The sequence below is a fragment of the Gigantopelta aegis genome, chromosome 12 (assembly GCF_016097555.1).
Source record: "Gigantopelta aegis isolate Gae_Host chromosome 12, Gae_host_genome, whole genome shotgun sequence".
NCBI lineage: Eukaryota > Metazoa > Mollusca > Gastropoda > Neomphalida > Peltospiridae > Gigantopelta > Gigantopelta aegis.
This window is the reverse complement of record NC_054710.1, coordinates 37,717,315-37,738,176: the sequence shown is the minus strand read 5'-3', so window position 1 is coordinate 37,738,176 and position 20,862 is coordinate 37,717,315. Positions and strand designations below refer to the sequence as shown.

At 40.8% G+C, this 20,862-nt stretch overlaps 1 protein-coding gene across 1 annotated transcript in view; it reads left to right on the top strand.

Moving 5' to 3' along the window:
- Positions 1 to 16,407, top strand: part of LOC121386032 (fibroblast growth factor receptor 3-like) — a 29,945-nt gene extending 13,538 nt beyond the window's left edge. Inside the window, exons 6-15 of the mRNA XM_041516829.1 lie at positions 103 to 242; positions 2,598 to 2,663; positions 5,177 to 5,354; positions 7,192 to 7,302; positions 8,334 to 8,489; positions 8,940 to 9,103; positions 10,445 to 10,567; positions 11,985 to 12,096; positions 12,721 to 12,817; positions 15,762 to 16,407. Of these exons, the coding sequence (XP_041372763.1) occupies positions 103 to 242; positions 2,598 to 2,663; positions 5,177 to 5,354; positions 7,192 to 7,302; positions 8,334 to 8,489; positions 8,940 to 9,103; positions 10,445 to 10,567; positions 11,985 to 12,096; positions 12,721 to 12,817; positions 15,762 to 15,948 (1,334 nt within the window). The 3' untranslated portion in view covers positions 15,949 to 16,407. The remainder of the gene's footprint in view (positions 1 to 102; positions 243 to 2,597; positions 2,664 to 5,176; positions 5,355 to 7,191; positions 7,303 to 8,333; positions 8,490 to 8,939; positions 9,104 to 10,444; positions 10,568 to 11,984; positions 12,097 to 12,720; positions 12,818 to 15,761) is intronic.
- The last annotated feature ends 4,455 nt before the right edge of the window (positions 16,408 to 20,862 follow it).

Below are 20,862 nucleotides of genomic sequence, written 5' to 3'. Positions count from 1 at the left end.
TGGATAGGGTAATGCATTACTGGATTAATAGGTGAATGAATAGCTGGATGAGTGTGTGAATGAATGGTTTTGGTGAATCTCTCTACACTTTATTTACGTCAGGCCTGCAAGACAAAAATATCAAGACTGTGCCCGACGAGCCGTCGGCGTGGGTGAAACACGTGGCGTGGAGCTCCGTGGTGATAGTCCTCATCATCGCCACGCTCGTCGTCCTCAAGAAGAAATCAAAGTGGATCCAAAAGGTGATGACGAAGTGACGGTGGTGATGACAAAAAAGTGATGATCATGATCATGAACATGTAGTCATACTGATGGTTATGATATGATAGTGAACAGAATAGATGTTTAACGACATCCCAGCATGAAAGTGTCAGACAATTAATATGATAGTGATGATTATGATAAAAATGATGATGATATGATGATGATGATGATGGTGGTGGTGGTAGCGATGATGATGTGATGACCACTGGTGTAGCCAGGAATTTTGATCGGGGTGGGGGGGGCAACAGACAATTGGGGGGGGGGGAGGCAACCCACACTATGTATGTATGATTTTATAAAAATTAATACAGTAAAAAAAAGAAAAAAGGTCTGATTGGGGAGGGCCTTAGCCCCTATGCCCCCTCCCCCGCCACGCCACTGGTGATGACGATGGTCATGATAATGATGAAGATGATGGTGGATGATGAAGATGAGAAAAAAAGAAGAAGATGCAAAATGAGGATGTTGACGATAGTACTGATGATGATGATGACGGTGGTGGTGATAGTGATGATGGTGATAGTGATTATGATGATGATGTGGTGATGATGATAATGATGTGATTATGATAGTGGTGATGATAAAAGCCGTATCTCTGTACAAGACAAAGTTGAAATGGTATCAGGTGTCTCGGCTATAGGACAGGCACTCTCCAGGAGATTCTTTACATAATGCTATTGTATATTCTAAGTTAAGATTGCTTGTATGAATCATCATCTATAGGACTGCCACTCCACAAATGATTCTTTATAGAATGACCGGCCTCGGTGGCGTCGTGGTAGGCCATCGGTCTACAGGCTGGTAGGTACTGGGTTCGGATCCCAGTCGAGGCATGGGATTTTTAATCCAGATACCGACTCCAAACCCTGAGTGAGTGCTCCGCAAGGCTCATTGGGTAGGTGTAAACCACTTGCACCGACCAGTGATCCATAACTGGTTCAACAAAGGCCATGGTTTGTGCTATCCTGCCTGTGGGAAGCGCAAATAAAAGATCCTTTGCTGCTAATCGGAAGAGTAGCCCATGTAGTGGCGACAGCGGGTTTCCTCTGTGTGGTCCTTAACAATATGTCTGACCCCATATAACTGTAAATAAAATGTGTTGAGTGCGTCGTTAAATAAAACATTTCTTTCTTTCTTTTATAGAATGTTACCAGTACATCCTAATTAAGCCAACATTGCTTCTTTGAATCACTATCTATAGGAATGCCACTTCACAAGATATTCTTTATCCTAAGTCGAGATTGCTTCTTTGAATCACTATCTATAGGAAGACTGCCACTCCACGAGTGATTCTTTACAGAAAGTTATTGTATATCCAAAGTTAAGATTGCTTCTAGGAATCACTATATATAGGACTGCCACTCCATAAGACATTCGTTATAGGACGTTACTGGACATCCTAAGTTAAGATTGCTTCCTCAGTCACTACATAGGAGTTTTGCCACTTTCAGCAGATTCTTTATAGGATGTTACTGTATATCTTAAGTCGAGATTGCTTCTGTTAATCATTATATATTGGAATACTGCCACTCCATAAGAGATTCATACCCCGATAAACGTGAAAGAAATAACAGACAATCCAGTAGCAGATCCCCCTTTAAGGGGAAACGTGATTATATTAACTGTTCTGTGTAAAAGGAGAGATCAGTCATCACATTTGCAGTGTCTGCGCTTAACCTTTTTTTTTCAGTTGCCATCCGGACAAGTGGTGACAGCACTTTCACTTGCTCGGTTCTATTTTCACTTGCCCGAATAATATTTTCAAAAAAAAACAATAATATTGCAACAGATTATAAGAGAAAACACGAAAAAAATTAAAAATCGGTCACCAGGCGGGCAACCTTACTGTGGGCGATCGGGCGACCGTTAAGTTCGAACCCTGCATTTGGAAACCACACACACACACAACACACACACACACACACACACACACACACACACACACACACACACACACACACACACACACTTTTAGAAATCCTGCATGATCCGCGCCTGCAATTCTTAAATGAATGTAACAGAAATCTTATTATTAATCAATGATCTCTAGTGTCATTTAACAAAACACACTTTAACATTTAAAAGATACTTTAAAGCTAGTGGGAAAATCTAGCAGATTTCTAATACTGTCAAAATTATCAAATGTTTCACACCCATTAACTGATGATTAATAAAACAATGTGCTCTAGACATTAAGACTGTGGGGAAATGTAGAAGATTTCTTCTAAGACTATGCCAGAATGATAACATGTTTGACATCCAGTAGCTGATGCTTAATTAATCAATGAGCTCTAGTGGTGTCGTTAACTTTTTAACTGTATTTTTTCTTACAGAAGTGGAAGGAACGGAAGGAGAAACAGCGTGTTCGCTTCAGAGTTGCTCTAGCTGCTGCTTGTAACGTAAACACACTTATCATTATAACACATACGATCCTTTAGGCCCAAAACATACCGGGTCTGGGTCTGGGTCTGGGTCTGGGTCTGGGTCAGGGGCTGGGGCTGGGGCTGGGGCTGGGGCTGGGGCTGGGGCTGGGGCTGGGGCTGGGTCTGGGTCAGGGGCTGGGGCTGGGGCTGGGGCTGGGGCTGGGGCTGGGGCTGGGGCTGGGTCTGGGGCTGGGGCTGGGGCAGGGGCTGGGTCTGGGTGTGGGTGTGGGTCTGGATCAGGGTCAGGTTCTGGGGCTGGGGCTGGGGCTGTGACTGGATCTGGCTCTGGCTCTGAGGCTGGGGCTGGGGCTGGGGCTGGGGCTGGGGCTGTGACTGGATCTGGCTCTGGCTCTGGCTCTGGGTCTGGGTCTGAGTCTGGCTCTGGGTCTGGGTCTGGGTCTGAGTCTGGTCTTGATCTGGGTCTGGTTCTGGGTCTGGGTCTGGGTCTGGGTCTGAGTCTGGGGCTGTGACTGGATCTGGCTCTGGCTCTGGGTCTGGGTCTGGGTCTGGGTCTGGGTCTGGATCTGGCTCTGGCTCTGAGTCTGGGTCTGAGTCTGAGTCTGGGGCTGGGGCTGGGGCTGGGACTGTGACTGGATCTGGGTCTGGATCTGGTTTTGGTTCTGGTTCTAGGTCTGGGTCTGGGTATCGGTCTGAGCCTGGGATGGTGACTGGATCTGGGTCTGGCTCTGAGTCTGGGTCTGGGTCTGGGTCTGGATCTCGATCTGGGTCTGGGTCTGGGTCTGAGCCTGGGGCTGTGACTGGATCTGGGTCTGGCTCTGAGTCTGGGTCTGGGTCTGGGTCTGGATCTGGCTCTGGCTCTGGCTCTGGCTCTGAGTCTGGGTCTGAGTCTGGGGCTGGGGATGGGGCTGGGGCTGTGACTGGATCTGGCTCTGGCTCTAAGTCTGGGTCTGGGTCTGAGTCTGAGTCTGAGTCTGAGTCTGAGTCTGAGTCTGGGTCTGAGTCTGGGTCTGGGTCTGGGTCTGGGTCTGGGTCTGGCTCTGGGTCTGGGTCTGGGTCTGGGTCTGGGTCTGAGTCTGGCTCTGGGTCTGGGTCTGGGTCTGGGTCTGGCTCTGGCTCTGGGTCTGGGTCTGGGTCTGGCTCTGGCTCTGGGTCTGGGTCTGGGTCTGGGTCTGGGTCTTGCTTTGAGTTTGGGTCTGGGTCTGGGTCTGAGTCTGAGTCTGGGTCTGGGTCTGGGTCTGGGTCTGGGTCTGGCTCTGGGTCTGGCTCTGGCTCTGGGTCTGGGTCTGATTCTGGCTCTGGGTCTGGGTCTGAGCCTGGGGCTGTGACTGGATCTGGGTCTGGCTCTGGCTCTGAGTCTGGGTCTGAGTCTGGGGCTGGGGCTGGGGCTGGGGCTGGGGCTGTGACTGGATCTGGCTCTGGCTCTGTCTGGGTCTGGGTCTGGGTCTGAGTCTGGGTCTGGGTCTGGCTCTAAGTCTGGGTCTGGGTCTGGGTCTGAGTCTGAGTCTGGGTCTGGGTCTGGCTCTGGGTCTGGGTCTGGGTCTGGGTCTGAGTCTGGGTCTGGGTCTGGGTCTGAGTCTGGCTCTGGGTCTGGGTCTGGGTCTGGGTCTGGGTCTGGCTCTGGGTCTGGGTCTGGGTCTGGGTCTGGCTCTGGCTCTGGGTCTGGGTCTGGCTCTGGGTCTGGGTCTGAGTCTGGCTCTGGGTCTGGGTCTGGGTCTGAGTCTGGGTCTGGGTCTGGCTCTGAGTCTGGGTCTGGGTCTGGATCTGGATCTGGGTCTGGGTCTGAGTCTGGCGAGTATGATACCAGTCTAACATGAAACGCATTGAATAAAATGTGACAAAACACACCGTGTCTGTGCTGGCATGAACTACAGATCTGGCAACAGCCGTCATAGAACATGCGCTATATATGTCATTCTACCAGACTGGCAGCTGCGCAATGTTAGATCTTTTTTTCTTTTTTTTCTTAATACAAAAACAGGAAAGATATATATTAAGCAATGTGGAATATTTGTAATTATTGTAGATGTTTATAGAAGAAAATGTATCCAATGATATGAACGCAGTCGATTATATTGATACACTGATAACGTAACGGATACAGACGCAGACGTCAAAATACACAAGACTTGGCGTTTTTGCCACATTCTCCAGACCCAGACCCAGACCCAGATCCAGACCCAGATCAGATGTGTTTTGTGGTAAACCAAAGCTTAGAAGCCCAGCAAACTTGAATACATAAAATTGTAACAAATCGGCAGTTTTGAGACACATTTTATTTTTAGTTAAAGTAAAATATTTTCCGTCAGAATAAATGCCATTACACTACATATATAGTGAACACAGTCTTCTCAGGATTGTATGTTTCCTTATCTTTATTGAAAATGCTCTTTGTATGCCTTTAGCGCTTCTTATTTGATTAATGTCAATCTCAAATCTTACTTAGATTCACTTTTGGTGACTTCCAACTTGAAATGACAGGAGTGTCTGATTTTGAATTAGGTTGGCTCACCTTTTTAAATGTATTTCAGTTTCAGAATTCAAACAAATACGTGGACATGCCTCGACACCAAGACGATTTCCCTGTAGAGAGAATTCGATTCCTTGACACGATCGGAGAAGGCAATTTTGGAAAGATTATGAAAGCCGAAGCCTTAGATATAAACAGTTCTGGAACGTGGGAATTGGTGGCTGTTAAAATGTGGAAAGGTATGTATTATTAAAACACCAACACTAGAGTCTGTTGGTTTTTTAACCATAATGAATAGGATCGGTGATGTGTGTGCCATTAGGCAAATCATGATGACTAGTAGGGTTTTAGCATGATACCCTCAGGATCAAAGGGGATTCCTGGGGGATTATTTGACGACAAGAGGAAATTCTTGGAGGGGGGTATCTTTGAAGACCAGAGGAAATGTTTGTGGTTTTCTCAGGATCAGAGAAAATTTTTGGAGAGGGGATTCTATGAGGATCAGAGTAAAATCTTGGGGGTTCTTTGAGGAAACGAGGACATTATGGGGGGGGGGGGGGGGGGGTCTTTGAGGACCAGATGACATTCTTTGGGTTCTTTGATGACTAGATGACATTCTTGGGAGTTTGTTGCGGACAAGAGAACATTCTTGAGGGATTCTTTGAGGATCAGAGGAATTGTTTAGTTTTTGTTGTTGTTGTTGTTTTTTGGGGGTTGTTTTGTTTTTTGTTGTTGTTGTTGTTGTTTTTGGGGGGGGGGGGGTTCTATGAAGATTAGAGAACAATCTTTGAGGATCAGTGGACATTCTTAGGGCTTTTGTGGGGGGAATCAGACATTTTTTAAGGGTTTTTTGAGGATCAGTGGACATTCTTGTGTGAGGGATCTTTGAGTATCAGTGGACATTCTTGTGTGAGGGATCTTTGAGGATCAGTGGACATTCTTGTGTGAGGGATCTTTGAGGATCAGTGGACATTCTTGTGTGAGGGATCTTTGAGGATCAGTGGACATTCTTGTGTGAGGGATCTTTGAGGATCAGTGGACATTCTTGTGTGAGGGATCTTTGAGGATCAGTGGACATTCTTGTGTGAGGGATCTTTGAGGATCAGTGGACATTCTTGTGTGAGGGATCTTTGAGTATCAGTGGACATTCTTGTGTGAGGGATCTTTGAGGATCAGAGGATATTCCTGTGGTTCTTTGAGGATTCGTTGGGGGAGATTCTTTGAGGATCAGATAACTTTCTTTTGTTGGGTGGCTTCTTTGAGGACATTCCTTGGGGTTCTTTGAGGACCAGGGGATATTTCTGGCGGTTATTTGAGGATCTGAGAACATCATTGGGGGTTCTTTGAGGATCAGAGAACATTCTTGGAGGTTCTTTGAGGACCAGAGAACATTCTTGGGGGTTCTTTGAGGACCAGAGAATATTCTTGGGCGTTCTTTGATGACCAGAGAACATTCTTGGAGGTTCTTTGAGGACCAGAGAACATTCTTGGGGGTTGTTTGAGGACCAGAGAACATTCTTGGGGGTTCTTTGATGACCAGAGAACATTCTTGGGGGTTCTTTGATGACCAGAGAACATTCTTGGATGTTCTTTGAGAACCAGAGAACATTCTTGGGTGTTCTTTTGGGGATCAGAGGAACTTTTGGGGGTTCTTTGAGGATTAGACGACATTCTGGGGATTCTTTGGGGACCCAAGAACATTCATGGTGGTTCTGGGAGGACCTAAGCACATTTTGGGGTTTCTTTGATGACCCGATGACATGCTTGGGGGGTTCTTTGAGGATACGATGTCATGGTGGGGGGGGGGGACGTATTTGAGGACCAGAGCACTTTCTTGGGGATGGGGAGATTCAGTCGACCAAATGTCAAACTAGCCATATATTAGAAACCAAATAATTGTAGTTTAAAATCTGCTGAGGTGTCTTTAAACAAAAATTCCTTTTCTTTCCACTTGACCAAGTGTCAAAATAGCCATATTTTATACACCAAATAGTATAAGTTTAAAATTTGCCGAGATGTCGCTAGACAACTATTCTTTTCCTTTCCTTGACCAGAGTGTAAACTTCTTGTTTTCAGACACAGCCACAGACAGCATGAAAGAGTCGTTCTATCACGAAATGATGATGATGAAGAAAATACCAAAATATGTCCACGTTGTCGCGTTTTTAGGCTACAACTTGAAATCAGGCAAGTATCGGTTTTAATATTGTTGCATACATAGGTTACAACTTAAAGTCAGGCAAATATCTCTTTTAATATTGTTGCATACTTAGGTTACAACTTAAAGTCAGGCAAGTATCAGTTTTAATAGTGTTGCATATATTATTTAGGTTGCAACTTGATCAGACAATTATCGGTTTTAATACTGTCACATTCTTACATATTTAGGTTGCAACTTGAAATCAGGCAAGTATCACTTACATATTGTTACATATGATTGTTACTAACTTGAAATAAGATACTTATTAGCGCTATCCTGTGCACGTTCGGGTTTTCTAAGCTAGTGTTGGACGTGGCAATTCTTCTACAAGCGGTGTAGGAAGGATGGAACATCCTGTTACGGATAGATCTCCTAGGGGAGTGGCGGTCCTCTTAAAGACGAGTACCTGATGGTGGATCAAGGAACCAATCATGACTTTGATTATGTCCTTGTGCAGAGATACGATTTTGATATGCGAATACGATTTTGTCGTTTAGATTTAACCAACCAGTAGCGTAATATTTTCTACGTACACAGTAATATTCTGTCTGCGGAATGCTCCATATGAAAGATTCCTTGTAGCTAATAGGAAAGAGTAGCCTTATGTGAGTTTTCCCTTTCATTATCTCTGTGGTCCTTAGCAATAAGCTGGGCGCCACATAACTGTAATTGAAATGTGCGGAGTGCATCGATAAATAAAACATTCCTTGCTTCCTTCCAAACTGCCTTATTAGTCCCCTACCGGTCTGTATGTCTGTCCGTCTGTCCCACATATAGTTTGAATTCCCCGTGTAACAAAGGCTGTGTTATGTACTATTCTGTCTGTGTGAGGTTGCATATTAACGATCCCTTGCTGCTAATTGGAAAGGGTATATGTAGCCCATTCTGTTGTCGCAGAGGGTTTGCTCTTTCATTATCTGTGTGGTCCTTAACCATAAGTCAAACGCCATATAACCGTAATTAAAATGTTTGGAGTGCATTGTTAAATAAAACATTCATTTCTTCCTCACTACACCAGACCCGGCGTTCCTCGTCATGGAGTATATACCAGGAGGCGATCTTCTTACCTTCCTACGGAAGAGACGTCCTGAGAATGCCAAGAAGAAACAAGCCCAGCAAGCAACAGACTTGACCTTCGTAGAAGGTACTACGTCACCGAATGGTTGCTCGAAAGGTGAGCTGGGAACTATTCTCAATATAAATTATTCACATACATCTGAAGTAGGTTGGGTGTCTATTGGGCCACTCCACCCACCACCAAGCACTGAATGTTATGAATTGTCCACATCCAAGGTACAAGGCGTTAATAGAGAGTTTACGAATTCTCTACGTAAGCTTCCGGATAACTCGCCTCATGCGTGTGACGTATATCTTGGTGAGGGAAATCTCTTTGCGCGGGTATGTGGTTCGCGTTCCCTCATCAAATATCTTGTAGTAAATGTGCATGTAATTAAAAGCTAAGCAATATACATTAAGTTAACGTGTTAAAGAATATTATGAAAGCAAACAAATAAACATATATAACTAAGCATAACATTATTATATAATTCAAATGCAATGTTTATTCGAGAGATTTACAGACCTAAAACCATATACCCTAATGCAGTTAAAACTCCTGACACAGATGAGAAGTCTGACGGAGTTGTGAGTCACACTGCAGCAGAGGAAGGTACTGATGATGCCAAAGCGAATGCTGAGGTGACTTCGGCTAATCTGGTGTCCTCCAAAGACCTGGCGTCTTTCGCCATGCAGATCTGCCGCGGCATGGCGCATCTATCTAATAATAAGGTAAGCATTTAAAGGCACTGTCCTGAATTCGTGTACAGCCATTGTAAGACTCACTGAAACATATCGTACTGATTTTTTTTTTTAATCTCAACAACAAACCCCGTTTTAGTCAGATTCCTTTGCATTTATTTAACCATATCAGTCAGATATTCTTATTAATATGCATATATGCAAATCAGGGGGATTCCTATTTCCTGTCTATACGTCCTACTCTCAAGTTTGACATGTATGTTGTCAATGAGGACTTCCACAAACACACACACACACACAAACACACACACACACACACACACACACAGACACACACACACACACACATACAAATAGTAGTAATAAAACAAACAGTTTACCATTAAGTACAAAACATATTATTAAGGATGCATCCCCCCCCCCCCCCCCCCACACACACACACACTAACATCATTCATAAAATAAATTTAAATGTATTTGGCGTAAGTTGCATTAAAACAATTTCCAACAGACTTACCTTCCAGAATGAATTATTCATATACAGTCATAGTTCTACCATTAATATAAGCTGTATTTATTCCGATGAGTTCTGACCTGTGCTAGTTTTGATTTTGTAAACTTGTCTGTGTGTGGCAGTCCTCATTGTGGCGGTGCAAGACTGATGAAATCTCCCATAAAAGATCTCGAGAGTGACTGTCCTATGGACGAGACACTAGATAGAGATTCGTGGAATCAACCACTATTTGTCCAAATGCCCTTTCGATTCTGTATTGTGCAGAGATACGGTCTTGATTGCGTATTATGGTTTTATCTTTCAGATAAATACTGTCCATAAAGCCAGAATTATTTAACTTTGGGTTAATCCAGAGAAAGATAACACCTGCATTATCATTTTATTACTGTGTCTGAGGAAAGATACTGTCTCTTTTTTTCAAAATATATAACTCCTGACAAAATGATTGTTTTATAATTTCTGAAAGATGTTATATTCTTTTACATGTATCAGGCAAGTATCAGGGCCGTACTCTGATCAAAATTCTAGAGGGGGGCACTACTTTTTAATAAATAAATGAAACACTATACAAATTAAACCCTGAGATGTGTATGCTATTTTCTGGAGTAAAAACAAAAAAGTGAGATTCTCAGGGGGGCAACTTCCCCCTGCCCCCCGGAGGGTACGGCCCTGAGTGTCAGCCCCTACCCCCACACCCCCTTCTCAGGAGAATTTTCTACTGTGATTCAATAAATTTTCCAGGGGAGCATGACTCACCCCCTAGAAACCTCGCTCATCAGTCTAGATCCAACCCCCTGCATATATTCTTGCCCACACACCTGTATATACTACATAATAATGGTTATTTTATGATTCAGATAATTCACCGAGATGTGGCCGCCAGAAACGTGCTGGTTGGAGTTGGAAATGTGTGTAAGATATCTGACCTGGGCCTGGCACGAGACGTGGAGGGCTGTGATGCCTATGAACGCTCATCTCTGGTAAGACTTTAGTTCTAATCTAGTACACTGACTCATCAATATAGCCTACCTTGTCTTGTTTCAGTCTAGCAGTGACTCCTGAATATAGCCTGTCGTATCTAGTTTCCACCTGGCAGTGACTCTGGAATATAGCCTGTATTATCTAGCAGTGACTCCTGAATATAGCCTGTCGTATCTAGTTTCCACCTGGCAGTGACTCTGGAATATAGCCTGTATTATCTAGCAAGTGACTCCTGAATATAGCCTGTCGTATCTAGTTTCCACCTGGCAGTGACTCTGGAATATAGCCTGTATTATCTAGCAAGTGACTCCTGAATATAGCCTGTCGTATCTAGTTTCCACCTGGCAGTGACTCTGGAATATAGCCTGTATTATCTAGCAGTGACTCCTGAATATAGCCTGTCGTATCTAGTTTCCACCTTGCAGTGACTCCTGAATATAGCCTGTCGTATCTAGTTTCCACCTGGCAGTGACTCCTGAATATAGCCTGTCGTATCTAGTTTCCACCTGGCAGTGACTCTGGAATATAGCCTGTATTATCTAGCAAGTGACTCCTGAATATAGCCTGTCGTATCTAGTTTCCACCTGGCAGTGACTCTGGAATATAGCCTGTATTATCTAGCAAGTGACTCCTGAATATAGCCTGTCGTATCTAGTTTCCACCTGGCAGTGACTCTGGAATATAGCCTGTCGTATCTAGTTTCCACCTGGCAGTGACTCCTGAATATAGCCTGTCGTATCTAGTTTCCACCTGGCAGTGACTCTGGAATATAGCCTGTATTATCTAGCAGTGACTCCTGAATATAGCCTGTCGTATCTAGTTTCCACCTTGCAGTGACTCCTGAATATAGCCTGTATTATCTAGCAGTGACTCCGGAATATAGCCAGTCTTATCTAGTTTCCACCTGGCAGTGATTCCGGAATATAGTCTGCCTTGTCTAGTTGTCATCAGTCAATGACTCCAGAGTATAACATACCTTATCTAATTGCCATCTAGTAGATTTCAGAATTCAGTCAACCTAGGCTAGTTCCATTCTTTGCCGATGTCCCAGAATTTAGTCTTACTAATCAAGTTTCAATCCACAAAAGATTCTAGAGTATAATCTGCCTGGTCCAGTTCCCAACTAATAGAGATTCTAGAATGTGGTCTGTCTGAATTTATTCACCAGTTGACCAATGAAACTATGCAGTTTGGATGTTCCATACATCACCACAGTGAGTCATGACTACAATTAGATATGTCATCCATCGAACACAATATATGCAGTATCTTTATTTAACGTGTTTCTATAAATATCTCGAGTGAAAGTGGAGTAGAATATTTTGTACATTTTAACGTTTTACATCTTGCGTATGGATTGACTTTATTTTGTGACAGAACATGCTTGTTAACACTTCTCATTAAATCGTATTTTAGGGTCCTCTCCCTATACGATGGATGTCTCCGGAATCCCTAAAAGATGGACTTTACACCTACAAGTCAGATGTTTGGTCCTTTGGTGTTGTGCTTTGGGAGATTGTTACTTTAGGTGAGTTTGGATGCACTGTTCTAGCAATGATTTTATCCTGAGAGTTTGGATGCACTATTTTAGCAATGATTTTATCCTGAGAGTTTGGATGCACTATTTTAGCAATGATTTTATCCTGAAAGTTTGGATGCACTATTTTAGCAATGATTTTATGGTGTGAGTTTGGCAGCACTGTTTTAGCAATAATTTTACAACAAATGAGTTTGGATGCAGTTTTAGCAATGATTTTACTACAAATGAATTTCGATGCACCGTTTTAGCAATCATTTTACGTACTGCGAGTTTTGCTGCATTGATGGGAATTTGAATGCACCGGGTGTTTTTTTTTGGGGGGGGGGGGGGGGGTTTGGTAATGAATTTATTTAAGGTGCATTTGGCTGAACTGTTTTAGCAATTATATTAACCGTGTTTTTCGTATTTTTGTGTGTGAACATAAATTATGATGAACAGCAAAACGGTAATTTATAAACGCCATGCGAATCGCTGCAGGTTTGAATCCTGCCAGTTGACACGTTGTGCTTTTAGATAGTAGGCCTATATACATGTTACTGGTAAATTGGTAGATTGTTATCCTATCAGAATTCCCCAGGTGTATGTCATTACATTGTTGATATTTCGACACAGGAGCCAGTCCGTATTCAGGGATGTCTGCCAGGCAGGTGATGGCGGCCGTTACTGAAGGAAAACGTCTTGAGAAGCCAGCGTTCTGCAGTGATCAGATGTGGGTATTGTGTACATCTATAGTCTGTCCTCCATCATTATATAAAAATGGGTTTTTTAAAATATAATTTCAGTTTGGTTTAAAGTAAGAAGCAATCTAATTAAAATTAGCTCCACTATTACATGTGGATCTAACAGCAGCCCGTTGGAGCTCATGTCCAGTTGACCTTTCATTCGACCAATCAAAACCTTACTTGCAAAATCATGCCAGTGATTTGAAAAGAATTTGAAAACATTCGGGATTATGCCGAGGGTATACGAAATGATTCTGGTGAATTACGAAGTATGCCGGAAACTAATTGCAATATAAAATTTTATATAAAATTCGTTTCAAGACATAAAAAAAAACAGAGATGGTATAGCCATAAAATCTGTTTATACTAGTATACAATCCAAAGTTTATTACTGCACTTTCCCCCTGTTTTTTCAATGTTGAAATAGACCAACAAGTTCGCCTATTGCATAAATAGTCTCGCCCGATATTTTTAGAATTTGTATGCTCCCAAATAACGCCATAAAAGGCGAAGTGTAATTGGTCGATATTTAAATTGTTATTTATAGATGAAATGTCACCTGGACATGGCAGTACGTGCAATGCTCTTAGATCTACTGGCTAGACCCAGTAGAGCTAATTTTAATCAGATTGCGTAAGAAGAAAAGTAAAAGTGTTTTGGAAATGAAAAAATAAACATACTCTTTTTGTGTCAAACCTACAAATCAATTGACTCAGATGTAAATAACTGTAGTAAATTTAATAGTATGATAAAAGGCGTTACCTGTGGGACAGACTCTAGAGACACATTTACGAAGCCTGCTTTTCTTAAAGTTTGTTTTGTTTAACAACACCACTAGAGCACATTCATTCATTAATCATCGGTTATTGGATATCAAACATTTGGTCATTCTGACATAGTCTTAGAAAGAATAACCGCTACATTTTTCCATTAGTAGCAAGGAATCTTATATATGCACGTTTCCCCAAACAGGAAAGCACATACCACGGCCTTTGACCAGTTGTGGTGCCTTGGGTTTCTTAAATGCAGGTGTTTAAAAACAGTAGAAACAGTCTTTGTAGATTTGACCCCTAATCAATATTTATTTGGTTTGTTAGAGTGTTCACGTTAGGCCTACCTAGAATTTATACTGGACACCAAAAAAAAAAACTGCCATTTAGTGAATTTGATCAGAAAATCTGTAGTCAAATTCAAGTAACATTTAGCAAAACAGAATTCTTTTTTTTTTAAATAGCTATACACATGTACACGGTTTTCGAATTAGCTTTTTGGAGAATTGATAAACACATTTATTATATAACATTAAGTGAAATATCTTAAAATGTCAGTGAAATAAAAGTGTTATCAGTCACTCAGTGACGATAACAAATTTTAGAGTGAAATTTTCACTATTTCACTCTAAAGTGTGTTATCGTCACTGTTGAAAATGTTAGATTCAGTGCTGCATTATCCCTAAGGCTGACTAGGCTGAAGCCTAGGGGCCCACCAAAAGCAGGGGCCCATGCAACCTTTTCTTTCTTTTAGTGTTAAATGTTGGAGGATGTCGAGGGGCCCAAAGAAGCTCGAAGCCTAAGGGCCCTGCTATGGGTTAATACGGCACTGGTTATAGTCACTGTAAGAAAGCCGGAACTATTTTGTGGCTGGCATTTAAAAAATAAAGGTAAATTGCCAAAAGTAATATAATAAATAGAAAATTTCAAGTTTTTTGTCAAATATGATTTATATCTTATTTCGTGAAGTTTGCAATCATATCGCACTCGTCGCACAAGCGCGACTTGTGAGATATGATTGCAAACTTCACGAGATGAGAAATAAATCATATTTGACAAAAAACATACATGTATATCCTATATTTATTCGCCAAATTAAACTTTTAACTTGCATTTGACGATTTGGCAAGTGACAGCTTAAACCCTGCTGACCCATTGTTTGGTTTTTTCCATCTCGACTAGTGCTCCACGACTTGAATATCAAAGGCTGTGTTATTTACTATCCTGTTTGTGCAGCATGAGAAAGTGCAGATAAAATTTATCAGATGTTAGACATCCAATATTGATATTATGACTTGTATTACTAAAACACACTATTTTGAATCTTCGCATATTTACATCTTGATTTAACCGAATTACTAGAACACGATGTTTTCAATCTCTGCATATTTGTATCTTTTAGATGAATTGTCTATATTAACAAAGCATACTAGCATCTGATATCACCACTATTATAACAGTGGTTCATGAGTGCATGTCATGAGTAGCCTATGTGGCGACAGCGGTTTTCCTCTAAAAAAACAGTGTCAGAATGACCATATGTTTGACGTCCAATAGCCGATTATAAGATAAAAAAATCAATGTGCTCTAGTGGCGTCGTTAAATAAAACAAACTTTACTTTTTTGATCGTAGATCAATCTGAACAACAAAACCATATTCCGATATCAAAATTGTATCTCTGCACAAGGTAGTCGAAAGGATGTTTGGCAGAGATGTGGTTGCTTCCATGCTTCCGTCCTCGGATAAACCGCCACACCACTAGGAGATCGGTAATGTGATGCTTCATCCTTTCTGCACCACTTGTAGGAAGACTGCCACTTCCAACACTACCTTATAAAAACCCAAATCTGTACGTGATAAAAGCTCAACACATATACATTTGTGATGGCATGCACTCATGAATCACTTGATGTTGATCATCACTTAATTTTTGCATTTACCATAGTTTGACACCCAGTAGCCGATGTATTTTTCATGCTGGGGTGTCGTTAAACATTCATTCATTCGTTCATTCGTTCATTCTTTCAGTAAATCAGTAATTCATTCATTCATGCAATCATTCGTGAATCAATGTAAAAACAGTGATGACATCAGGTGTGCGTGAAAGGTGAGCCATTTTGTAACTCATATTCAATCACGACATATTTTCATTTCCCTCAGATACAAGATAATGACGGACTGTTGGAGCAGTGCTCCGGACCAGAGACCGACATTCAGCCAGCTCGTGAAGACCGTGGAGGAGCTGCTAGAACAGGAGGCCGAATACATTCAGCTCGAGGATTACGAGGAAGGCATTTACGACGTCATCGATCCTAATGACGTCGACATTGAGGAGGAGAGACTATGAGAGGCAGTCAGTAGAATAGAACAGAATAGAGTAGAATACTTGTTTCACAACACCCCAGCACGAAAAATCTATAGGGTAAATGTAAGAGAAGCAATCAAAATTATATGTTTATGTCTCGGGTATTGGATATACACTGATGAAATCTCCAGTAAAGGATCTCATCGGGAAGTAGAGTACCTGTCCTCCTATAGATGAGGCACTAGATAGAGATTCATGGAATCAACCACTATTTTGCCAAATGCCCATTCGACTCTGCACTGTGCAGAGATGATGCTCCAATCACTGTTTTGTCGTTCAGAATCAAAAGTAAGTACACCAAAACATTACCAAATGAAATGGCAACCTGTACCCTTAATGCTCTTTGTGAACTGTGATATTCACATTTGATGGTGATTATTATATATGTATACCAGTGTTCATATCTCACTAAATGATTACACTTTCGAAATACAACTCTTGAATCAAGTTGTGTTTTGTGTTGTATTTATTAAAAAAAAACCTGATTAACATACAGTTGAATCTCATCGGAGCTCGAGAAAGTGTTCCAACCAATCGGGTTGTTCGACCTAACCATTCAGTCAACATCGTGTAACTCAGGACTTCGTTTTGGGTTCAAGAGTTGTGATGTATTCAACCCTTCCGAGTTCGACCCGAGATTCTACTGTATTTTTTTTATTATTGTCAGTATATAACAAGGGTATTGGATATTATAACACGAGTGTATTCTGGCCTGTAGGTGGTGGGTGATGTAGGAGCCCTGTGTTTTTTGTTGTCAGTATATAACAAGGGTATTGGATATATAACACGAGTGTATTCTGGCCTGTAGGTGGTGGCTGATGTAGGAGGCCTGTGTTTTTTGTTGTCCGTATATAACAAGGGTATTGGATATATAACATGAGTGTATTCAGACATGTAGGTGGTGGGTGATGTAGGAGGCCTGTGTTTTTTGTTGTCAGTATATAACAAGGGTATTGGATATATAACATGAGTGTATTCTGATGTAGGAGGCCTGGTCGTCAGTATATAACAAGGGTATTGGACATGAGGTGTATTCGTACATGTAGGTGGTGGGTGATGTAGGAGGCCTGTGTTTTTTGTTGTCAGTATATAACAAGGGTATTGGATATATAACATGAGTGTATTCAGACCTGTATCGTGGTGGCTGATGTAGGAGGCCTGTGTTTTTTGTTGTCAGTATATAACAAGGGTATTGGATATATAACATGAGTGTATTCAGACCTGTAGGTGGTGGGTGATGTAGGAGGCCTGTGTTTTTTGTTGTCAGTATATAACAAGGGTATTGGATATATAACATGAGTGTATTCAGACCTGTAGGTGGTGGGTGATGTAGGAGGCCTGTGTTTTTTGTTGTCAGTATATAACAAGGGTATTGGATATATAACATGAGTGTATTCAGACCTGTAGGTGGTGGGTGATGTAGGAGGCCTGTGTTTTTTGTTGTCAGTATATAACAAGGGTATTGGATATATAACATGTGTATTCAGACCTGTGGGTCGTGGCTGATGTAGGAGGCCTGTGTTGGTTTTTTGTCAGTATATAACAAGGGTATTGGATATATAACATGTGTATTCAGACCTGTGGGTCGTGGCTGATGTAGGAGGCCTGTGTTGTTTTTTTGTCAGTATATAACAAGGGTATTGGATATATAACATGAGTGTATTCAGACCTGTAGGTGGTGGGTGCTGTAGGAGGCCTGTGTTCCACATATGAGACCCATAACATGCATTTTCTGTCCTACTATAACTATACACTATACATCTAACAAGGTAATCATATCTCCCCCATTTCACATACATGTACATTGAACCTACGGGCCTGGTATTGGATCTATCTCATATTGGATCTATCTGGTATAGGAATTATCTGGTATTGGATCTATCACAAGGGCATTGGATATGTAACATGGGTAAATTTATTATTAGCAGAGCAATTGAAAATGTATGTATGTATTAGCTTATTTAAATGACACAACCTTTTTTTATGAAATCATATTTATTGCCAAAAACTGATAGATTATGCACTGTAGATAAAGACACTACAAAAAATATATATGTATACTTAAAGGGACATTCCTGAGTTTGCTGCATTGTAAGATGTTTCTGACTAATAAAATATTTCTATGATTAAACTTACATATTAAATATATTTTCTTGTTTAGAATATCAGTGTCTGTATATACAATGTGTTTCTGGTCGTCTTAATATTTGTAAGAAGCTCAAACTGGATTTTGTCTTCAAATAATTTCGTACGTATGAAAAAAACATATTTTAGGAAATAAAATGAAATTTAACCTAGTACAAATATTAGAACTATCAGAAACGCATTTAATATACAGCCACTAATATTTGATGCAGGAAAATATATTTGATATGTAATTACAATTGTTAAAAAGTCTGTTAGTCGATAACATCTTAAAAATTGCAGCAAACTCAGGAATGTCCCTTTAAAGCAATGTAGAATATAAGGATGACTTTTATAAGAATAAATCATTTACAGTGAAACCTCTGAAAACCGAACACTCTTGAAACTGGAAGCCCCTTAAAACTGAATGTTTGACAGTTCCTTTTTAAAAATCAGTACACAACCTAACCTCTCTAAACCAGATCCCTCTAATAACAGGACATCTTTCTTGGTCCCTAGGATGTCCAGTTTAGATTGGTTTCACTGTATATATTTTCTGATGCATCATCAGATATCACAAGTTCTGTAATACACACATCTCTGAATACAACCATAATGTTATCCATGGGCAATATTCGCTCAGACTAGAAGAGGCCGCACCAATGTTTATTTTCCATATGGTTTAGCATAACCAAATTAATAATAATCATACGAAGCACACGTGTAATAAAAAGTGTAATGTAGTAATTTTGGGAAGCGACGTCATAACATGATGTTGCTTCTCCAGTCCTAGCTCAGACTGTGCATTTAAAATATGACATCATTTCGTCGTCTCCTACATTTTGAGTTGGGTCTTGTTATTCATAAAGAAAACAACAATAATAATATGGATAATAAAGAAATTATTACACTTGCGTGTGAGTCATACTGATTTTACGACACTTGTGTCAGGATGCATGTATTACCCTTGCTCTCGCTCGGGCAATACAAAAATCCTGACACTCGTTTCATAAAATCAGTACAACACACAAGCTCGTATAATAATCTCTATTTATGACATGGTTGAGCCATTTCATATAACAATTTCCTTTTCGTCCTGTCCAGAACACTTTTTATTGCACAAATTTTAAAAATGTCTATGATGTCATGTGACAGCTGCAGACTATAAGAGCAACAGAATCAACATAAGGTCATGTGACAGTTGCAGACTGTAGACTATAAGATCGTTGAGACCAAAAACTGAATATAAAGTATGTTTTGTTTAACAACACCAGTAGAGCACATTAATTTATTAATCATCGGCTGTTGGATGTAAAACATTTGGTAATTCTGACATATAGTCTTAGAGAAAACTTGCTACATTTTTTCATTAGTAGCAAGGGATCTTTCATATGCACCATCCCACAGACAGGACAGCACATACCACAGCCTTTGATATACCAGTTTTGGTGCACTGGCTGGAGGGAGAAATAGCCCAATGGGTCCTCCGGCATCAGGTGAGCACTTTACCATTGGGCTACATCACCCACCAGAAACTGTATATAGACAGCTTAGGAATGAATACCAAATTTTTAAAGTTTTAATAATTTAGTTTTAAAATTATTTGCAATAAAAAGTGTTATGTATATATATATATATATATATATATATATATATATATATATATATGCCTTTTTCCTGACTAAAATTACATACATGTATGAAATACATTTTCTTGTTTAGAATATCAGTGTTTGTTAATCCAATGTGTTTGACTTCATGTGCTACAGTTTGTAACAGTCAGAAGTGATGGAATCAACATATGATCATGTGACAGTTGCAGACTGCAGACTGTAAGAGTGATAGAATCAACTTAAGTTCATGTGACAGTTGCAGACTGCAGACTATAAGAGCAACCAAATCAACATGTCATGTGACAGTTGCAGACTGCAGACTATAAGAGCTACAGAATCAACATAAGGTCATGTGACAGTTGCAGACTATAAGAGCAACCAAATCAACATGTCATGTGATGGTTGCAGACTATAAGAGCAACAGAATCAACATAAGGTCGTGACAGTTGCAGACTGCAGACTATAAGAGCAACCGAATCAACATAAGGTTGTGACAGTTGCAGACTTAAGAGCGACAGAATCAACAGAGTTCAGTGACATGTTCAAGAGGGAAAACACTTGCAAATAATTTGCCTGGTTTGATTCCTTATGGCTTTCCAAGCCTGACATTGTCAGTGATCTTAAATGATAATAATGTAAACCACTCCCTCCCAAATTTAAGGGCCGTAACTGTGAAAAATGAGTAAATCACCATAAATGTTGAAACTTGATCTCTAACAGTATATGATAGAGCTATACACAAAATTTCAACTTAGTATCTTGAGGCACTGCGGAAACAAAGTATGGAACATTAATTTTTGTAAATCCTAAGTTCAAGGGCCATAACTCTGTCAAAAATGGGTAAACTGCCATGAAAGTAAAATAGTACAGTGAAACCTCTCAAAACCGGACCTCTGTAAACCGGAATTCCTTCTAAATCAGACACTTTACAGAGTCCCTTTTTAAAAACCAGGACAGAATTTAACCTCTCTAAACTGGATCCTTCTTAAAACCGGACGTTTGTCTTGGTCCCAAGTGTGTCCGGTTTAGAGAGGTTTCACTGTACGTGATAAAGCTATACACAAAATGTCAGCTCAGTATTTTGAGACATTATGAAAAAAGGTACAGAAAGCATGTGGGACAGATGGATCATGATTTAGATAGATCATCATTTAGATAG